Source organism: Centropristis striata, chromosome 9 (assembly GCF_030273125.1).
Source record: "Centropristis striata isolate RG_2023a ecotype Rhode Island chromosome 9, C.striata_1.0, whole genome shotgun sequence".
Lineage (NCBI taxonomy): Eukaryota > Metazoa > Chordata > Actinopteri > Perciformes > Serranidae > Centropristis > Centropristis striata.
This window is the reverse complement of record NC_081525.1, coordinates 18,661,380-18,679,318: the sequence shown is the minus strand read 5'-3', so window position 1 is coordinate 18,679,318 and position 17,939 is coordinate 18,661,380. Positions and strand designations below refer to the sequence as shown.

Below are 17,939 nucleotides of genomic sequence, written 5' to 3'. Positions count from 1 at the left end.
TAGATTTAATTAGGAGCAACTGTCTTTTTGCTGGTAATTTATCATGCCCGTGTGTGTATACTCACAGTGAAATCTCAGGCCGTCCGAGCTTTGTGTTAGGGACAAAGGGACAAGTCGAAGACACGAGGACTGAGTCTTGTCAGCAGCCGTCTACGTCTTTGATAAAACCTGCCCTGGCTGCAGGTGGCCAACTTAACACAAACCAACATTACTGTAATGAAACAAAGCCAGAAGAAATTATGGAAACCATTAGCTTTTATTGTTATAGAGATTTTTACAAAATGTGCTATTCCCTCAAATACTTCAGAATGTTTTTCACATAATAGATTTGTGCCAAATAGGTTGATTTCAGTTTCACCATTTTCAGACATACAACAGACTAGCTAGAGACAAAAAAAAAAATCAAGTAAGTCACCTTGGCATGAGGAAAATCTGTTAAGTTGAATGTGTTCCAATAAATGAATATATAGTTTATTAACTGTTGTAAGAAATGCTTCATGTTTTGAGAACTGTGCAGCCTATGCATCAATGAGTCAGTACGATTAGATATGTTATTATGGTAGTGCATAAATGTGTACATCCGTGTTGGAGTAAGTCTGTTGTGTTTATTAAAGGCTTACCAGTGAAATGAAAAGACACTCAGAGGAACGTTTTTAGCACAGAGCCTGAGGTTGGTGTGGTGATAGCCAAGACAACAATGCAACATCAGATTAATTCTACATAAGTACCAATTCTGAAAGACAAAAAAAATAAAAAATAAAGGCCCTAACAGTGATTTGTACCATCCTTTTCCACACACTCTCCTAATTTCAAACAACATATTCCAGCAGTCAGTTACACAGTGGTCCCCTCAATTAACAAAAGACAAAAAAAATAAACACACTTAGAACTACGGGTCCAATTCAGTCAGTAAATCTTTTCTCATAGCCACATTTGGCACGATTCAGTGATTGCCTCAACTTTAAAGTGTTTAAATACCTCATAAGACTTGAAGATCAGACGAATAAGTCGCATTACATGAAATGTTGGAGGGTCCACCGAGGCAGGAGGCGTCAGTCTATTATGTTACCTAATAATAGCTTTACTTTGAAGATTTTTATTAATTTACCAAATGTATTACGTCAGGATGTTACATGTTGAGATATTTGATCTGATTAAAGAAACTAGAAAGTATTAATTCTAAAACTGCCCGTTCTCTTTGTTTTGTGTTTAACCAGCACTAAACAACGACCAAATCCCCTCCAATCACATAGAAATCTTACAGTATTCAAGTCAATACAATATTTAACATTAAAAACTTTGTATAGACGTAATGTACAACAAAACCCAACCACAAAAAAAAGGAAATAAATCAAGGGGGTCAAAGTGATTGATCTTTCAACAGAATTATACTACACTTCTCTTCCTATGGAGTGATACAATGATATGTTACTTTAGGCAAACATTCTGTGCTTTAGCTAGCTGTGTTTTTATTGCCACAAGTCACATTAGGAATGAGAAATAGTGTACAAAAACCTGCTGAAGTGTGTCCTGTGTGCCTTACTGCATGTCCAGGTTATTTAACTCTTTAAGAGCAGCAGGTGTCAGCCTCTGTGGAATTTGTAACAAACATAAATATACACTGAAAAAAGAATCTGTTGTGCACCGTTACTGAAATGTTATGTTGCTCTTGTGATGTAGAGCTACGTCTGGGTTTGGCTCATGTCCGAGAGGTTAGGAGAGAAGCTACTCTGGTCAGTAAATACAAAGAAAGTATGAGCAAAATCAAAGTCTATCTTGGAGTGTGTTTTTCCGCATATCAAAAAGGCATCACCAAACAGTCCTGCAACACTATCTAACACCACTTTGTCTTTGCTAATCACATGCTGCAGGTAACAGTCCTCAGCGCTTCAGCCTCGGCTACACCGGGGGGAGAAACTGGAGGCCTGTGAAAAGTCTACAGAAGTATTTTGCGTTGTGCAATGTTCACATGGCTGTGAATTGTAGCTCGAATGTGCAATACGGCAGATTTTCTCAGGTTCAGGTAATGCCTTTAGAGCTGGGAAAGTATCCTTTTTCCTTCTATACAGCTCAAGCGATGATGACACTGCCCAATGGTGCATTTGCTTTACCCACCTCAGTCTGCTAAATCAGCAGTCAGAGGGAGAAACATAAAACTGATGTTGTAAAATATGGCATGAGGCATGTGCCAGTTTAACCCCTTGACGTGTTGCACTACAAAAAGGCCAATCTATGAAATAAGTTAAAATGTGTAACATATCTATATCAACAGCCTATATTGGTTGTTTTAGGACTAATCATCTTTGTGTCCTTATGTACAATAAAGTGAGGAACAGTACAAGGCACACATTTAACAGCTGAATTGTTACAAAGATATAAATAACCAACAAAAAAAAAGGAAAAGTTCACGAGTAGTGTGCTCTCCTCTAACTTTGTCCACTGTGCTTTCAATGACAATGTGTTCTGTTCTTCTCTGCAGCTCTCTCTCATGTGCCACTGCTGCTCTTTGTCAGTGGCCAGAGCCGCAGTGGGCTCTAAGGAGTTAAAGTGTCAGTATGATGGTTCTGTCCCAGCAACCTTGTGAGCGCTGATCCGTTTGTTCCACCGCGTTGACGCAGGCTAGCAGTGCTCAGCTGGGTCACGATGGTGGTGATCGTGGTTCACTGTCGTGTATGTGTGTATGTGTGTGTGTGTGTGCTTTAGATGCTGTCTACAAAGCTGCCGGGGAACAGTCCGGTCCTGCCGTTCCTCTGCAGTGTGCCTTTGAACCAGCCGTCTTCCCTCTTTCTGTGAACAAACACAATGTCGCCCTCCTTAAGTTCCAGCTCAGCCTCGCTCTGGGGAGGATATGATACCACCACTCTGTACCTGGGGAGAAACAGCCAAAGACACAGTGAGTGACTGATACACACGGCAACAATGACAAGTGATAAGTCATGATACCTGGAATACAGTGCTACACTTTCTATGGACAGAGCTAGGGCTGTACCCAAGAGTTCAAAGCTTAAAAGCTATATTCATAACATTGACTACTGAATTCTATGTCAACATTCAATGTTTTTTTTTTGCCTATTCATTCTGTATAAACCTGTTATTTCTATTTGTTTATTAGGCCACAATAATATTATTACCATTATAATATTTGAAGCACTTGAAACCAGTGGTGGTGGTGTTCCAAACATTTCCATTAACTTCAAATGTTGTAAAGTCCAATTTTGTCAGCCAATTTTCAAAATTAACAACATCCTGCTTCTCGGTTTATCCAGTCCTCATATTAAAAAAGGGACTTATCAAAGAAGGTTGCTCAGTATTCTCACATTTGCTGCTCAAAAGAATAAATTGCTTAGATGGATTGATAATGCACCACCAACAACTGGGGGCTGGCACAAAGTTATATTTGACTTACCGGTACTACCAATGGAATATCTAACACACAGATTTAAATGTAAGATGGATGATTTTTATAGATTTGGGCACCCTTCTTTAAATATGCTGGTAAAAGACTCCATTGTATAAAAAAGGGATGATAGATGGCAATGAGGAAAACTGGCTAACTGATGTTTTTGGGTTATAAGACAGGACATTAATTACTTATATTTCTTAAATTTGTATTTCTTAAATTTTCTTTAAAAAAAACAGCATTTTCCCTCAAAATGGAAATTGATTATTAATTATTATTTTTTATTTTTTATTTCTTTTTTAATTATTTCTTTTCCGATATGCATTTGCTACATCGCTGTCAATTGTAATGAGACAGAGCATTTTCATTGTATTGTCTGTATTGCATAATAAGTAGTTGGATATTTGTTTTTTTGTGGCCACAGTGTTTTGTTGTTTGTGTCTATGTTGGAAAATGAAATAAAAATATTATTTAAAAAAATATGTTTTTATCTAAATAAATATTATGCATCAGTCAGTATTTGTTGGCGTTTAGCCTTAAAAAAAACCTAAAAGGAGGCACACCCCATAAGCAATTATAGTAATCACTAAGTTGTTACATATCTGCACTCACTTGGCATACTATCATGGCACTCTGCTTTCATACCAATGACTGTAAAAAGATCATTCAAATTCAAGTTGCTATAATTAAAAAGAAAAGCTAACCAATTCAATCCCATTAATCACTTTTTTCTGTTTTGGGGCGGGGGGTAATGATGTCATAAAGTTATACCAAAAACACCTGAAGCTTCATTAGAAAACCTCAACAGAAGGAAGAAAAGAAAAAAAAGACATTCGGTACAGCACTAGACAGAGCAGGACTACCATGTCAATGTACCTCTCACAGATGATGGGCCGTGCGTCGTGCTGTTGAGATAAGAGAGAGGAACACGGCTGGCGAGGAGGAGGAGCGATAGGTGCACATCCATCAAGAGGACTGCTCTTCCGATGGGAGGACTCTGGGACCGAGGAGGATGAAAAGGAGGAGGCGACAGCAGCAGCAGGTTCGGGCTCGAGGCAGCCGACAGAGCCAGAGGGAGGGGAGGTGTCGGGGCCCACAGCGCCGTGCAGCACCTCTCCAGCAGCAGCTTGTTCCGCCTCAAGGGTAGGAGAGGAGGGCGGCGAAGGACGAGACTTCTTCTTATTGGACAAGAGCTTCAGGAGACTTTTCTTTTCTCTCTGCAGCAACAACCGCAACAGCATAATGTGTTTGTTAGAGAGCTGCAACAACTCCGGAGGCACAAGTCATTTCCACAAACCGCAGACAGGTACTGCCTGGAAGTGGCTGTTTCTTTACCACTGACAAATTCCTATTTTAAGCACAGACCGGTTTTAAACTATAGGTTGGAAATGAGAAAAAAAAACACTGTCTGCAGCAAAAGACACAACAAACGACAGAAACAAGCTGTGCATAATAATTACTATCCATGTTAATTACTATCGGTATGATTAGCATCCTAATGTCATCAGGAATCTCAGACACTCACAAGCCACAAATGGCTTTTCAATCATCTGGCAAGTTAGTCAAATATTCTAAAACTGAAGACAAATTCTTTACCATGATGAAATATGCAAACATCTACTGCAAATAGCAACAGCAATGATAAGTATATACAGATAATGTTAATTGAGCACATGAAATATTTAGACATATCCAACCTTGACGTCCTTGTCCAGTCGGCAAGCGAGAGCTGTGCTGTTAGATATGGGATTGAGGGCAGAGCTGTTCCCAGAGCTAGGGACAGTGAGGACAGCTACAGGTCTTAAAGCGTCCCCCTCCAGGGATGCAGCGCTAACATTGGGAGGGGTCAGAGATGCGGCGGCACATCCCATTGCCACCCCCGCCCGGGTACAGCATTGGGCAGGATTGGAGGAAGGCTGCGGGCACACTGTGAGGTGTGGGAGATAGGTCACAGGTGTTGCAGACTGGATCGGGGTCACAGCTGCTGTAGGCCGGTCCTGACTGTGACACGCTGCTGAAATTGGGATACAAATCAATATTTTAAATGCCTTTCATACGACAAGCCACATCCAGAATCCATTTTTTTTCTCCCAGTAAACCTACCTGTCCTGACGGCATTGCGAGCCTGATTCACAGTCATCTGGGAGCTGTGCAGAGGGACTTTTGGCTGTTGACCAGTAGCTGTTTGAGCTGCTGTTACCACAGCTGCAGGTTGGGAGCTGGCAGGTACAGCACTGGAGCACACGGTGAGGGGTTTGTTGAAATCAGGACCCGGAACAATGGCCCCAAGGGCTGCAGAAGAGGGGCTGACGATGGTGACCCCTCTGCCTGCCTGAGTGCACAGACTCATGGCCACTTTGGGCTGGGTGCTCCCTGAAGCTGTCCTGAAGGAGAGAGAGCAGAAAAACAGGTAAGACTTAGCAGGTAAGAGGGGAACATTAGACTGACAGGATGTTTTTTTAGGTTTTCATATCAATGATCACATGTGTGGCAATGGCAATTCTTCGGATGTGTGATTACAATAGTTTCTAATTATTAGCTTATTTTGAAACTGTTGCACAACAGTGAGTGATTATAAAAAAATATATTACACATAACACACTTGTACGAAGTAGACACTGAGAGTTAAAAATCCAGAAAATGAACGACATAGATACACAATAGTGTGAGGAACCTGCTTAACCACCCAAAGCTATGCTAAGGGAAAGTTAAACTGTTTCTTTGGTCAAATAGCTTATAAAATAAAGTAAAAAAGCAAAGTAAAGTTTGACTTTATAACATTTTTTTAAAAAAAACAATCGATATAAAATGCTTCACAATTAAAACTTAAATATCGAACAACTACAAAAACAACAACAGTGCTAAAGGGATGAAGCAGCAGACGAAGATATCAATGTGTAGAACGGGTGGGCCACATGAGATATGAGAAGGCTCAATTCTCCTCAATATTAATTTCATGGCTTTATAAATTCAGTAAAATATATGGTTTTGAGCTGCTATTGGTAAGAATACATGTTATGATAAGACTGTTAATGTGGAGCAAGTCAAATATAGCAGAAACATTCCAATCGTTATCTCGCTTTTCAATTTATTTTAAACACAACATACATTCAAACCAAAAAAACAATACAGAGCATGTATTGTTTTGCAATAAAACAGCAATGTATTTATCTCATTTATTTCTTATTCAGTGTGAAAGGTCTAGGCTGTCTTGGGCTTGAATGTCTTGTTAAAAAGTCTACATTCTGGTCAACACAAGGTACAGTAACTCAGTGTTTTTTGTAGAACGTATTTCTGTGTAGGTGTGCATGCATTGCTGTTGTATTGATTTCTAATTTCCAGGTAACCTCACACTGGCCGGATGGGGACAGGTCTGGTCTAGAACAACCTTGCAGTCTCATTTAGCCACTTGTAAGCAACCACCTTTTTTTCTAAATTCAAAAGCTTTAAAGCTTTAAAATTCACAAGGTGGGTATTCACTGTATTTTATGCCATAAAACAAGCATTAAAATCTCTTGTGTTAACCAAAGATTTTCGTTTTGTATCTGTTTATTTTATTTTATTTTTTAAAAATTCACTTAATTTAGGTATCTAACAAAAAAACTGTCAAAAAGGCATTAACTTCGAGCAAGGGAACAGGTAAGAAAAGCAAAAGACTATAAGTGAGTCTTCATAAATTAAAATGTTTTAATTTAATAGTAGTATTTAAAAGTAGAAAAGTTTAGAGGTAAATGCTGTAGTTCATGCTCTGGGAACAGAGCTTGATAGGTAATAAGTTATCTTAAAAATCACCACAGGTGGAATTATTAACCTATGGCAATGCACAACAGACAAATGGATGTGAAACTGGGCATGTGTGCGCGACTGAGTGTACAGCGTGTAATAAATAACTGACCTGCTGACTGGGCTCATGTAGTTCCCAGGGAAGACTCCGATCTTGCCAGTGTGCATTGAGGTGCCCTTGAACCAGCCGTCCTGACAGCGTTCCAGCACCAGGAACATCTCTCCCTTCCTAAGCTCCAGCTCATCCTCCTTACGGGGAGTATAGGGGAACATGGCCACATAGCTGCGTCCAGAAAAACAGTGAACAAACATGATGAATTTAAAAACATGAATACACACACAAAAAGAAGCCAACATGGATGATTTACTCCATTATGGAAATAAAAGCAGCTAAACATTTTGTAAAGCATGCCATTTGCACTGGATAAGTGCAGTGTTCTAGCTGTGCATCCGTCATCATCTCCTCTGAGACCCTCCAGCAGAGACCGTGCCCTCTGACCCAGAGAAAATCAGCACTGGAGGATAAAACAATTTGCGGGTCAGGCAGCCAAGAAGATGGGAGTCTCAGCTGGGATGTTTTCAGTCTGATTTCAATGTTGTCGGGGGAAGGGAAAACAAAATGCCTCAGAGTCTGACATGCATGCACAGGCAGACACAGATGACGGCACAATAGCAGGCATGGGTGGATCTAATTCATATCAGGTGTATGGTGTCTTGGAGGAGTAATGAGGGTAAAGGTGAGGGGTTTAAGAGTCAGGGGGTGACAGAGCGGATTCTCCAATGAGACCCAGGAGACTTTCACCCACAGGTTTTGACCCCGTCACCTGCGCACATGCTCACACTTTGCAGCCTCACACTGACAGCTGGGGAGGGGGTGGGGGTCACAGACAGGCGAAAGCCTTTCCCCTTCTGAACTGAGCATTTCCATTAAGGCCCTGGGCCACTGATGCACAAACCGCTTCTGACATTTCACTGCACATTTAAGAAGACTGCATATTTTTGTGTGGGACTGTTTTTATAACTCACACTGTGGGTCTTTGTCTCCCACTTTGGTCGCTTATGCTGGGGGAGGGTCTCTGTCCAGCAGCCAATGAGTATGCTGCTCCATCAACAGAGGACTGTGGGGGGGGAGGTGGCGGCGGTGGGAGAGCATCCTGTAAAAAAAAAAAAAGGGGGGGGGGGAGACAGAAAATCATATTTGTAGTTAGATAGTATCGAGATTTAATTCCACAGCAATTCATCATTTTATTTCCTCTCAGTATGACGCAGAGAGACAAAAACAAGTACAAGAGCCTCAAAAAAACAGAGTGTACATGTTGCGTAAGTAGAGAAACCAGTTTGTTTATGACTAACAAAAGGGGGAAAAAGAATGAGAGATCATCTGTCATGTGGGTTATTCCCTCCGGTTTGCAGACACTCGGGGAGAGTCTGGTTTGGCAGACACTATAGCCTTGTCCCCGACTTCCCCGTTCAGCTGAGAATCTCCTATTCTGCTTGTTTGTTTGTTGCTAGGAGACCAAACAGCTAGATGTTAAAGCCATTGCAGTATTTAATTGGGACCATATGAAATGAAAAACATGTCTGTCGACACACTTCAGAGCAACCCTCAACCCAAGCATGAGTGGATTCGTCTTGACTCACTTGTTTTGCCTTGTTCAGCGTCTGTAATGTCAAAAGAGCTTTTGACTGGAGGCTAATGATGACAGCATGCATTCATTAAAGCCCTAAAAAAATGTTTGTATCTTTTGTGTGCTACTAGATTACAGGATTAATAACAAGTCGCCAACCCTCTACATAAACATAAAGCATGAAAGTACAACATGTTTAGAAATTGTGAAAAGCTAAATGAGTGCACAGTGCGCCAGAAAGATGGTGGACAACTTCTGCACCTTGGAGCAAGATGAGTCTTCCCAAAGCTCAACGTTGCCAGCACTGAGCAGCAGAGTAATAGCTTCCATGACACAATGGTGGAGGAGAGAGGCGCTCAGACAGCCCCGTGGTATGTGTATAGGCCTATGTGTAAGTGTCGATGTGCATTTTGTGTCGCTGCTGACGCTTGAGCTGAGATAATTAGGTTGCCTGCGGGCTAGAGAAATCATCTGTACAAAAACATCATGTAGGGTTCCCAAGTGAGGCGGAGAGCTCAACCTTTTGTGTACACATTCCTGCTCATTCAGAAACTCCACATGCCAGAGCATACACATAGACAGACAGGAAGTGTACGTGCTGTTTTGTGTGGGCTGAAGGGATTTCTTGACATTTTTAGTTGGACTGATTTTTCCCCTCTGCTGAAACATATTAACAAGTTAATTTCTACTTTTAAGTTTCCTCCATGTTGCTATCTTTAGTTTGTTGACAAATTGTTAAATAATAAAGTTACTGTCTTATTCTACATGGAATCCAGAATAACTGCCTGAAGTAACTATGTTGCTTGTTAGCAGCTGATTGGAAGTGCCACGAGGCAGATCTTCTCATCTAAACAAACTTATACTCTAAGGGGAAAGCAAAAGTTTTGAAGGTAACATTACTATGCAAATTGATTTCCAGCCAGTGTTTACAGTACTTATATTGTATACTTTTTGTTCCATTTTATGCAAACATGTTCAACCCTAATTTTTCCTCCATGCTTCATATTATAATGCAAGTGTGGCGTATTTGATTAAAATAACAAGTGTATTAAATGAATACAAACAATATCTCAGAATGACACGCACACATACAAATGAGGGTTTTTTTAATAGCTGCAGGAGAAAAACTGCACTGAATGCTCGGTTGCTTTAGCAAACAGATCAAAACAAACATCACAAACTTTGAAGTGATTTAAGGTTATTAAAACTTTTTATGTTAGGAATATCACCAAAGTCAAACTTATCAGATTGATGCTAGACATTTGGACTACTATAATTCTCTTTTTACTGTTCCACCTAAAAAGTCAATAAGAAAACTACAGCTACTACTACAGAATATGAAGGAAAGATTAATCACATTCACACCCTGGCTACCTGCCTCTATTAGAATTGATTTATAAGTTATTTTGTGTGCTTATAAAGCTTTACCTGATCTTGCTCCTCCATACGTCAGACATCATTTTCATTTAATGTTTCAGCCAGATCACTAAGGTCCTCCATCGCTTTTCTTTAAAATGTGTCCCATAACAGTACCAGTGAGAGTACCTTCTGTTTTTATGCGCCTTAACTCTCTACAGCTCTCACTGTATTTCAAAAGGAAGTTAATAGTTAATCTCTTCAAACTGACTTTTATTGTTGAGTTATGTCCTATTCTTCATATTTTAATCATTTATTTTTCCATTTATTTTCACCATTTTATTACGCTTTTGTAATTTTTAACTTTTCAAAATTGTATTTATTTTTATTTTTTTACTGAACTGTTCACATTTTTGCTATATGCAGCACCTTGGGCTGCATGTTTGTATGAAAGGTGCTATGTAAATAAAGTTCAGTTGAGTCAACTGTCTAATCCCCCCAAAAAATGTGAAAACTGTTTTCACCCTTTGTAGAAAAAACTTGACTCGAGCCATACTAGCATGCCATATATTTATTTAAATTGTTAAGTATTCCATAGACACATACTAATCTTTGAATAATTAACACCGTTGTGAAACCATTTAGCTTTATTTGTTTCTCTGGCCTGCAATTTGTAAGATTAATGAGACTTGTAGAGGATTCCACCTACCACAGTGATGGATGTGTAGCTCGTCTCCGAGGGAAATGTGAAGACCGTTGCTGTAGTAACAGGACTACTTGGGGGTGGGGTCACGATTAGTCCAGTTGTGCAAATGTGTACCTGTCAACAAGAAGGGAAATATAGTGTAATGAATCCAATGTATAGGACAAGCGCTGCTCACACATGAAGAATAAAATGCGCTGAAGCAACACCACATGCTTGTAATCAGTGTCATTCATCGGATTACAGGAAGGAAGCAAAGCACACATGGGAATCATATATCATCATATAGGAAGATGGTGAACTGTAATTTAGAGCACGACACCATCCCACTCTCCTGTCACATTGTATGTAAATAACTCCCACAGAGCAGTGATGCACACATCTGGGATTGTATCCTGGTGCCATAACCACAATGGTGGCCTGGTGATCTGATTGGCCGATAGAAACCAGGTGACCACCCAGCAGGACACTTCATTGGACATGTTACGAGAGGTGGCTTCTCCAACCAGTCATCCACGTGAGTCATGGTGGTGTCCTAGTAACAAGGCCATACTGTTGGACACAATATCTCCCTGTAGCCTGTGGTCTCTCTGCATGCATGACTGCCCCAGACAGAGCCGCCTCTTAAAGGTGAACCTTTCAGAAAGGAGACCAACCTCTGATTCAGTCCTCACTGCTTCCTTATCTATTGTACACTGGGTGTGCCAAAGGAAAGCTAAATGTAACTCAGAGGTGACGCCGTCAGTGAAATGGCTGCCGGAAACAAATAAATCACACAAAAGTACAGGCCAGGTATTTTCTAATTTAAATTTCCTTTAGAATTGAGGAATAATGCTGTCAACAGCCGCCTGTTCCATTCTTCCTCTTCTTGTTTAGTATATTGGTAGAGAAGAGAAGCACTCATTTTCAAGATGGGCTACTCAGTTCTCACTGCAACTGGGTCTTGCCTCGTTGTTTTTTCTGGGCTTTAGAAGAAAAGAAGATGAGTAGAGGTGACGGGGGAAAGAGATGAGTAAAGAGGCTGTGCATATAGCACCTGGAGAGTCTCTATTGTATTTTTATTAAACACAGTGATGTGTAAATCAAATGTATTGCCCTGCTGTCAGAGAGGAGTACAGTTCACAGGCGCAAATATAATTTATTCTATTCCTTAAGTATCCTGATGATGATAAGTGGAAATGTCTGGAGTCATTATAAACACGATTACACCTTCCACATGAACAGAAGTCTTTGATGATACATAAATCATATCAACATGAAAGGTTTCTAGTTTGAAAAAAGATACAAGATCCTCAAGATCCACTTTACTGTAGACAAGCACTCTCCTCGCCTCGCTCTCACAAAGAAGCGCATAAACACATAAACACTGCAGATGAAAGATTAACGATGAAGCTTAATGGGGAGTTTTGGAAACACAGCATTTCAGAAAGTCTGCAGTATCCAGACAACACAGAAAGCACATTTTAGAGAAAAAACAAACAATAGTGGAAAGAGTTAGTTAGCTCCAAGCTGCCAGAAGCTTGAAGTGGGACAACAATGTGGATGCCGGTGTTTACAATAGGAAATCCGTCTCCGAACACTGTCAAAACCACTGGCTCTTAAAAACTGTCTTCATATTATTTAGAGAACAAAGAAACAGCCAGTACACAAAACCCTGAGATAGCTCACCTTCACCTGATTAAACTTGTGGTAACACTTATAGAACTTTTAACCAGTGTTAAACAATAAAATCTTTACCGTTTTAATAGTCCTAAATCACAGTATAATGAGTAACATCTGTTTGATGAATTTCATATACAGTGAACTTAGTATTATTATTAGCCGCACACTTTAGTTGAAGTCACAGAGAGCCTCAGACGAATATAAATCAGCAGGACACTTGTAAATCTGCTTGTCTGTTGTTTTGACAGTCTAACACCAAGTTAAAGCCAATCTCCAGCGGCTGGCAGCCATAAAGCAGCTGCGAGTTCCTGTCATGTCGGGATTGGTGTGGAAACCTTGAGGGCTGAGCTGGAGTCGTTTTTGCGGACGAGTGGAGTCACGCATCCATGATTTCAAACGCTTGAATGGAGCAATGGCCTGTTTGGTATGATGGGGAAAAGGGAAGTCAGCCTAATTGCTGACAGAAGGAGAGTGGAGTCTTTGAACAGCAACAAACATCTTGTGAAAACAAAAAGAGCTGAGGCTGGAGTCAGGTTTCCAGTTGCATGATTGTGCCTTTTTTTATTGCAGTTTTGCAATTAAGTACCGCTAAACAGGATGTTCACAATTCAGCTGGTTAGGAGAGTCATCTCATCATCCAGTACATTGGATTCAAGAATGCCAAAAAGTGTGCACAAAATGGTCAATAAGCAACAGAGTGAGTGTAATTGATCATTTTTAAATGGTTTATGCTTTTCCTCATTTTCTGTCATATAATTGATGTTACAGATTGTTGTTGAGATTGATGTTACAAACCTCATGTTTCTGACCTTTTTTGAACCGCTTTTTCTACTCTAGGGCTGAATCTAACACCAGTTTGTGACATATTTCTATGGTCATCTGCTCCAGAACTACTGCAGTGTTTACACTTGTGTACTGGTTTTTCATACATTTAGCTACATGCTAAAGTAAAGGAAACCTGTAATCCTATTTGCAGATGTTGTTCTTTTTTATCAATTTGATTTCACATTTATTTCTCCTGGAACACGTTCAATTGTGTAGGTTTTGGGCCAAGAAGCTTTTATTGGTGATTTTTTTCATTGCAGAAAATTCCACCACAGATTGCCGACTGCAATGACGGAAGATACAGCATAGATGTATTATAAGAACTGAATACCAGACCCTAAGATGGCGCCTTTTCAGTCAGAGAATTTTTTGCCTGGCGCAATTTTTCTGGCAGCCCGCTGAATGTGCACAGATATATGCACACATAAATTGCTTATTTCGGCTCAAGGAAAGTTGTACAAAAATAAAACCTCCATGGATCAAAAATTCATAATAGAAAGAGTCCTTAATTGAACTTATTTATGGTTCACAGTGTGTTGTCAACAAAGAGGGCATCCCAAAAAAAGGCTTAACATTTGTAATGTTATATTCTCTGTTTAGACTCTTTCCATCTGCAACTGCTGCAACAACAGTTTCTTAAATACGTTCCATCTTATCTTTTCTTATATGGAGCTAATCTGTCATCCTGGACTCTTATCTTTTTATTCAACACATTGGGTAAAACTTCTAAAAAGGGACCTGCAATGCAGCAATCACCCTCCTTCACCCCCTCCCTTTCTGAGGACTATCTTACCTGTGAAGGTGCGCTGCAGGAAAGCCCCCCACTGATCTCTCCGATGCGAGCAGCTGCTGTGGGGTTGCTGGAGCTGATGAGGACGGGCCCGCTGATCTCCATGGAGTGGCGCTGGGGGGGAGGAGCTAGCATTGGTTTGTGGGACATGGTGAGAGAGGTGAAGGAATGTCGCTTCTTGCTGTTCTTCTTCTCCCCTGCACGCTGGGCACCGTTGCTCTGGGGCCCCGATGAGGCCCCCTCACCAGAATCTCCACCGGAGTCTGACGGCTTGTCCAACTCTATAAGCTGACGAGCTGCCGAGTTGAACTGTGAGAGAGGAAGAGAAGCAGGGGGCAGTGATGAGAGAGTAGTAAGGTGGAAATAACAGATAGAGGGGAAAGGCCTGATGGAGCTCGGAGGATTAAAGTGATCATGAAAACTGTCACTCTCTATAATAAACTTGTCATGGAAGACTTCCATCTTTATCTAGTCAGTAGAGACGGTGAGCCGCAGAATGATCTATCAGGTCTGAGGAAGCTCTCAAACTGCAGGCTTTGTGGCACTTTCAGGCACCGTAATGTACAACTGTACGGTAAAAATCAAAGGAGAAACACTAAAAAGGTTTCAGTTAATCAGAGGGTGCTCTCACTTGCTGTCACACGTTGCCCCAAGCAGCTCCCTCTACTTAGGACATAAAAGCGAAGCATTTCACTCCTATCCAGGAGTGAGCCTGGGCAGGTTCATCACTGACATGTCAGACAAGAAGGAATAAGAACAAAACACCAGGTAGAGAACCTTAAGCTCATTACTTTTAAGAAAACAAAATAGCTCCTAAAAAATTAAAATGCTATGACCTAGACTGCATTAGTTTATGAAACTCTGAACCTGCCTACTTGTCAGAGGAGAACAAAATATATACTATTCTGCTACAGTGACTCCTGCTGTGTAAAAACAAAACAATGTATAGATTTAGTCATTGTCTGCTTTTAAATTCTCCAAAACCCTTACTCCGTGTATAAAGATATGAATATAAAAAAGGAGAGGAAACAGAAAAAAATAAAGAAAACTGTCACAGCTTTGAAAAAATATCCTCTTCTACAGACTAACCTCAACACATTTCTGCAATGCATCAATCTTGTACCTTATATGTATCTGTATAAGGTATAAGGCTGATATATTATTCTGAGATTCTTTCATTGTGCAAAACAGGGTTTGACATTTGACAGATTTTTTTTAGCTTGTTTATAATATTCACAACAATAGAACGCATGCTGCAATTGACAGCTTGGGAATGAAATCATCTTTAAAAGGACAAAGATTTACTTAATTCTGTCTGGATTATTCCTAAAGCTTTTGAGTGGGACCTGTGGAGCTCAGAGAGGGAGAGACGGTGACGGTCTAAATCTTCAAAGACATGTTCAGTGGTTCTATGAAACATGAGTATTTCAAAAGGAGAAGAAGTATCATTGCCATTTTGCAAAACTTTGCTGATCTTCATGTGGGACCTATTCAACTAACGACTGGTGACATTTTGACACTAAAGGATCGAGTTAATTATCTTACCTCAACATATGAGATGGGGAAAATTCCAATTTTATCTCCCAGCATTCCCTCTGCCCAGTTTTCATCCACTCTGCGGATCACGGTGAGGATATCATCCTGAAATTCAAGACACAGTGGGGTGCTGCGTGAAGAAGAAGCTAATTAAGGATGCTGCTAGCTAAGAGTGTTTCTCATCCTGGAGGAACAAACACCGAACAGAAATAATGAGGTAGGGATGATGTTTTATTAAAAGGGACATGCCCAAGAGTAAAAAACACTAGAGTCTAAGGTATGCCATTTTGTTTGGAAAACTACTTAGTAAGCATGTTTCTGTTTTTTGCTCATGTGGCATATAAGCAACTGATGACAGAATACAAAAACATCAAATTATGACCCAAACAGCTGGACAGATATAACCACTCAATTACTGTAGTTAAGCCTGGCCCTACAGATTCAGATACTTAAACATAATTATCATTATTATTATTATTATTATTATTAATAATAATAATAATAATAATAAACATGTCAAAGTGTAAAATAATGAGGTAAATATATGTAAAAGTATATATGTGAGCAAAAACATCATGTTTCTGACCTTTTTGAGCCGCTTTTGGTACTCTATGGCTGAAACTAACATCAGTTTGTGACATATTTCTATTGTCATCTCCAGAACTACTGCAGTGTTTACATTAGTGTACTGCTTTTTCATACATTTAGCTACATGCTAAAGTAAAGGAAACCTGTAATTTTAGTTGCTGATGTTGTTCCTTTCTTTCAATTTGATTTCACGTTTCTTTCTCCTGGAACACATTCAATTGTGTAGGTTTTGGTTTAGAAGCTTTTATTGGTGATTTTTTTCACTGCAGAAAATTCCGCCACAGATTGCCAACTGCAATGATGGAAGATACAGCATAGATGTATTATAAGAACTGAATACCAGACCAAAGATGACGTTTATTGAGAATTTGTTGCCTGGCGCAATTTTTCTGGCATCCAGGTTTATTTCTGTGTTATGCAGCCCACTGAATATGCACAGACTTATGCACCCATAAGCTTTTCTTGGCTCAAGGAATTTTTTTACAAAAAAACCCCTCCATGGATCAAAAATTCATAATAGAAAGAGTCCTACTTAGTAAGCATGTTTCTGTTTTTGCTCATGTGGCATAAACAACTGATGACAGAATACAAAAACATCAAAGTATGACCCAAACAGCTGGACAGATATAACCACTCAATTACTGTAGTTAAGCCGTGCCCTGCTCTCTGTGGCATTCATTCTATCCAGCCTAATTACAGTTGTTCATCAAGAAGTCTGCCTCAAAATCTAAACCATTTCGGTTACCAGAGCCCTTACATTCTAACGCACACATAACTTGAGAAAATGAATGCTTAGAAGACAGAGTGTCACTGTAATGAGAGGTATTTTTGTTTTACTACAGTGACCTTGTGGCAGAATGGTAGGTGTTGCAGTGCTTCTGTGTCTCACCTTAGAGAAGGGCAGACAGTCCTTGTCTGCCTCCTTGTCTTTGAGCTCAAAGTCGTACAGAGCTTTGCACTGAGGTGGTGGTTGTGGCAAAGGCTTGATGACCTGGACAAAGTTGGTGGGGAAGAAGCCATGGACTCCGCCCATCTCCCCGTGGTACCAGTTCTCGTCCACTTGCCGGCGCAGGATGATAATGTCACCCTTGCTGAACTTGAGGTCTCCTGGTTCCTTGCCATCGTAGTTGTAGAGAGCCTTGGCACAGGGGAGCTGGGGTACACCCTATAAACAGAGATTGAGAGTAAGATGGAGAAGGCTGAGTAAGAGAGTTGACAAGAATAAAGGCTAAAAGGTCACACTATTCCACTTTTGTACAACATAGTAATTCTTTATTTTGCTATCATTGCAATTACATACAGTCATGGAAAAAATTATTCTACCACACTTGTTTCCTTCAATTTCTTGCTCATTTTAATGCCTGGTACAACTAAAGGTTACTTGTACCTTGTTTGTAGGTATAAATATGATAACAGAAATAGCTCATAAGAGTTTAATTTAAGAGCTGATATCTAGCTATTTGCCATGGTTTTCTTGATAATGATTTTGGCTATTATTAAGAAAAACATGGAAAATTGCTAGATATCAGCTCTTAAATCAAACTCTTATGAGCTATTTTTGTTGTTATTATATTTGTCCAAACAAATATACCTTTAGTTGTACCAGGCATTAAAATTACGAAAAAAATTTCCATGACTGTATATTACAAAATATTGTGATTTGTTACT

General features: G+C 40.0%; 1 protein-coding gene across 2 annotated transcripts in view; it reads right to left on the bottom strand.

Annotated features, from left to right (window-relative positions):
- Nucleotides 1-237: 237 nt before the first annotated feature.
- Nucleotides 238-17,939, bottom strand: part of sh3rf1 (SH3 domain containing ring finger 1) — a 37,148-nt gene continuing 19,446 nt past the window's right edge. The window contains exons 3-12 of one of the 2 annotated variants that reach the window (XM_059341364.1): nucleotides 17,161-17,436; nucleotides 15,693-15,788; nucleotides 14,151-14,456; nucleotides 10,877-10,987; nucleotides 8,210-8,337; nucleotides 7,296-7,466; nucleotides 5,504-5,784; nucleotides 5,098-5,414; nucleotides 4,277-4,617; nucleotides 238-2,868 (exon numbers count right to left, since the gene is read on the bottom strand). In XM_059341364.1, coding sequence (XP_059197347.1) covers nucleotides 2,700-2,868; nucleotides 4,277-4,617; nucleotides 5,098-5,414; nucleotides 5,504-5,784; nucleotides 7,296-7,466; nucleotides 8,210-8,337; nucleotides 10,877-10,987; nucleotides 14,151-14,456; nucleotides 15,693-15,788; nucleotides 17,161-17,436 — 2,196 coding nt within the window. In that variant the 3' untranslated portion in view covers nucleotides 238-2,699. The remainder of the gene's footprint in view (nucleotides 2,869-4,276; nucleotides 4,618-5,097; nucleotides 5,415-5,503; nucleotides 5,785-7,295; nucleotides 7,467-8,209; nucleotides 8,338-10,876; nucleotides 10,988-14,150; nucleotides 14,457-15,692; nucleotides 15,789-17,160; nucleotides 17,437-17,939) is intronic. The other variant, XM_059341365.1, reaches the window with a different exon arrangement.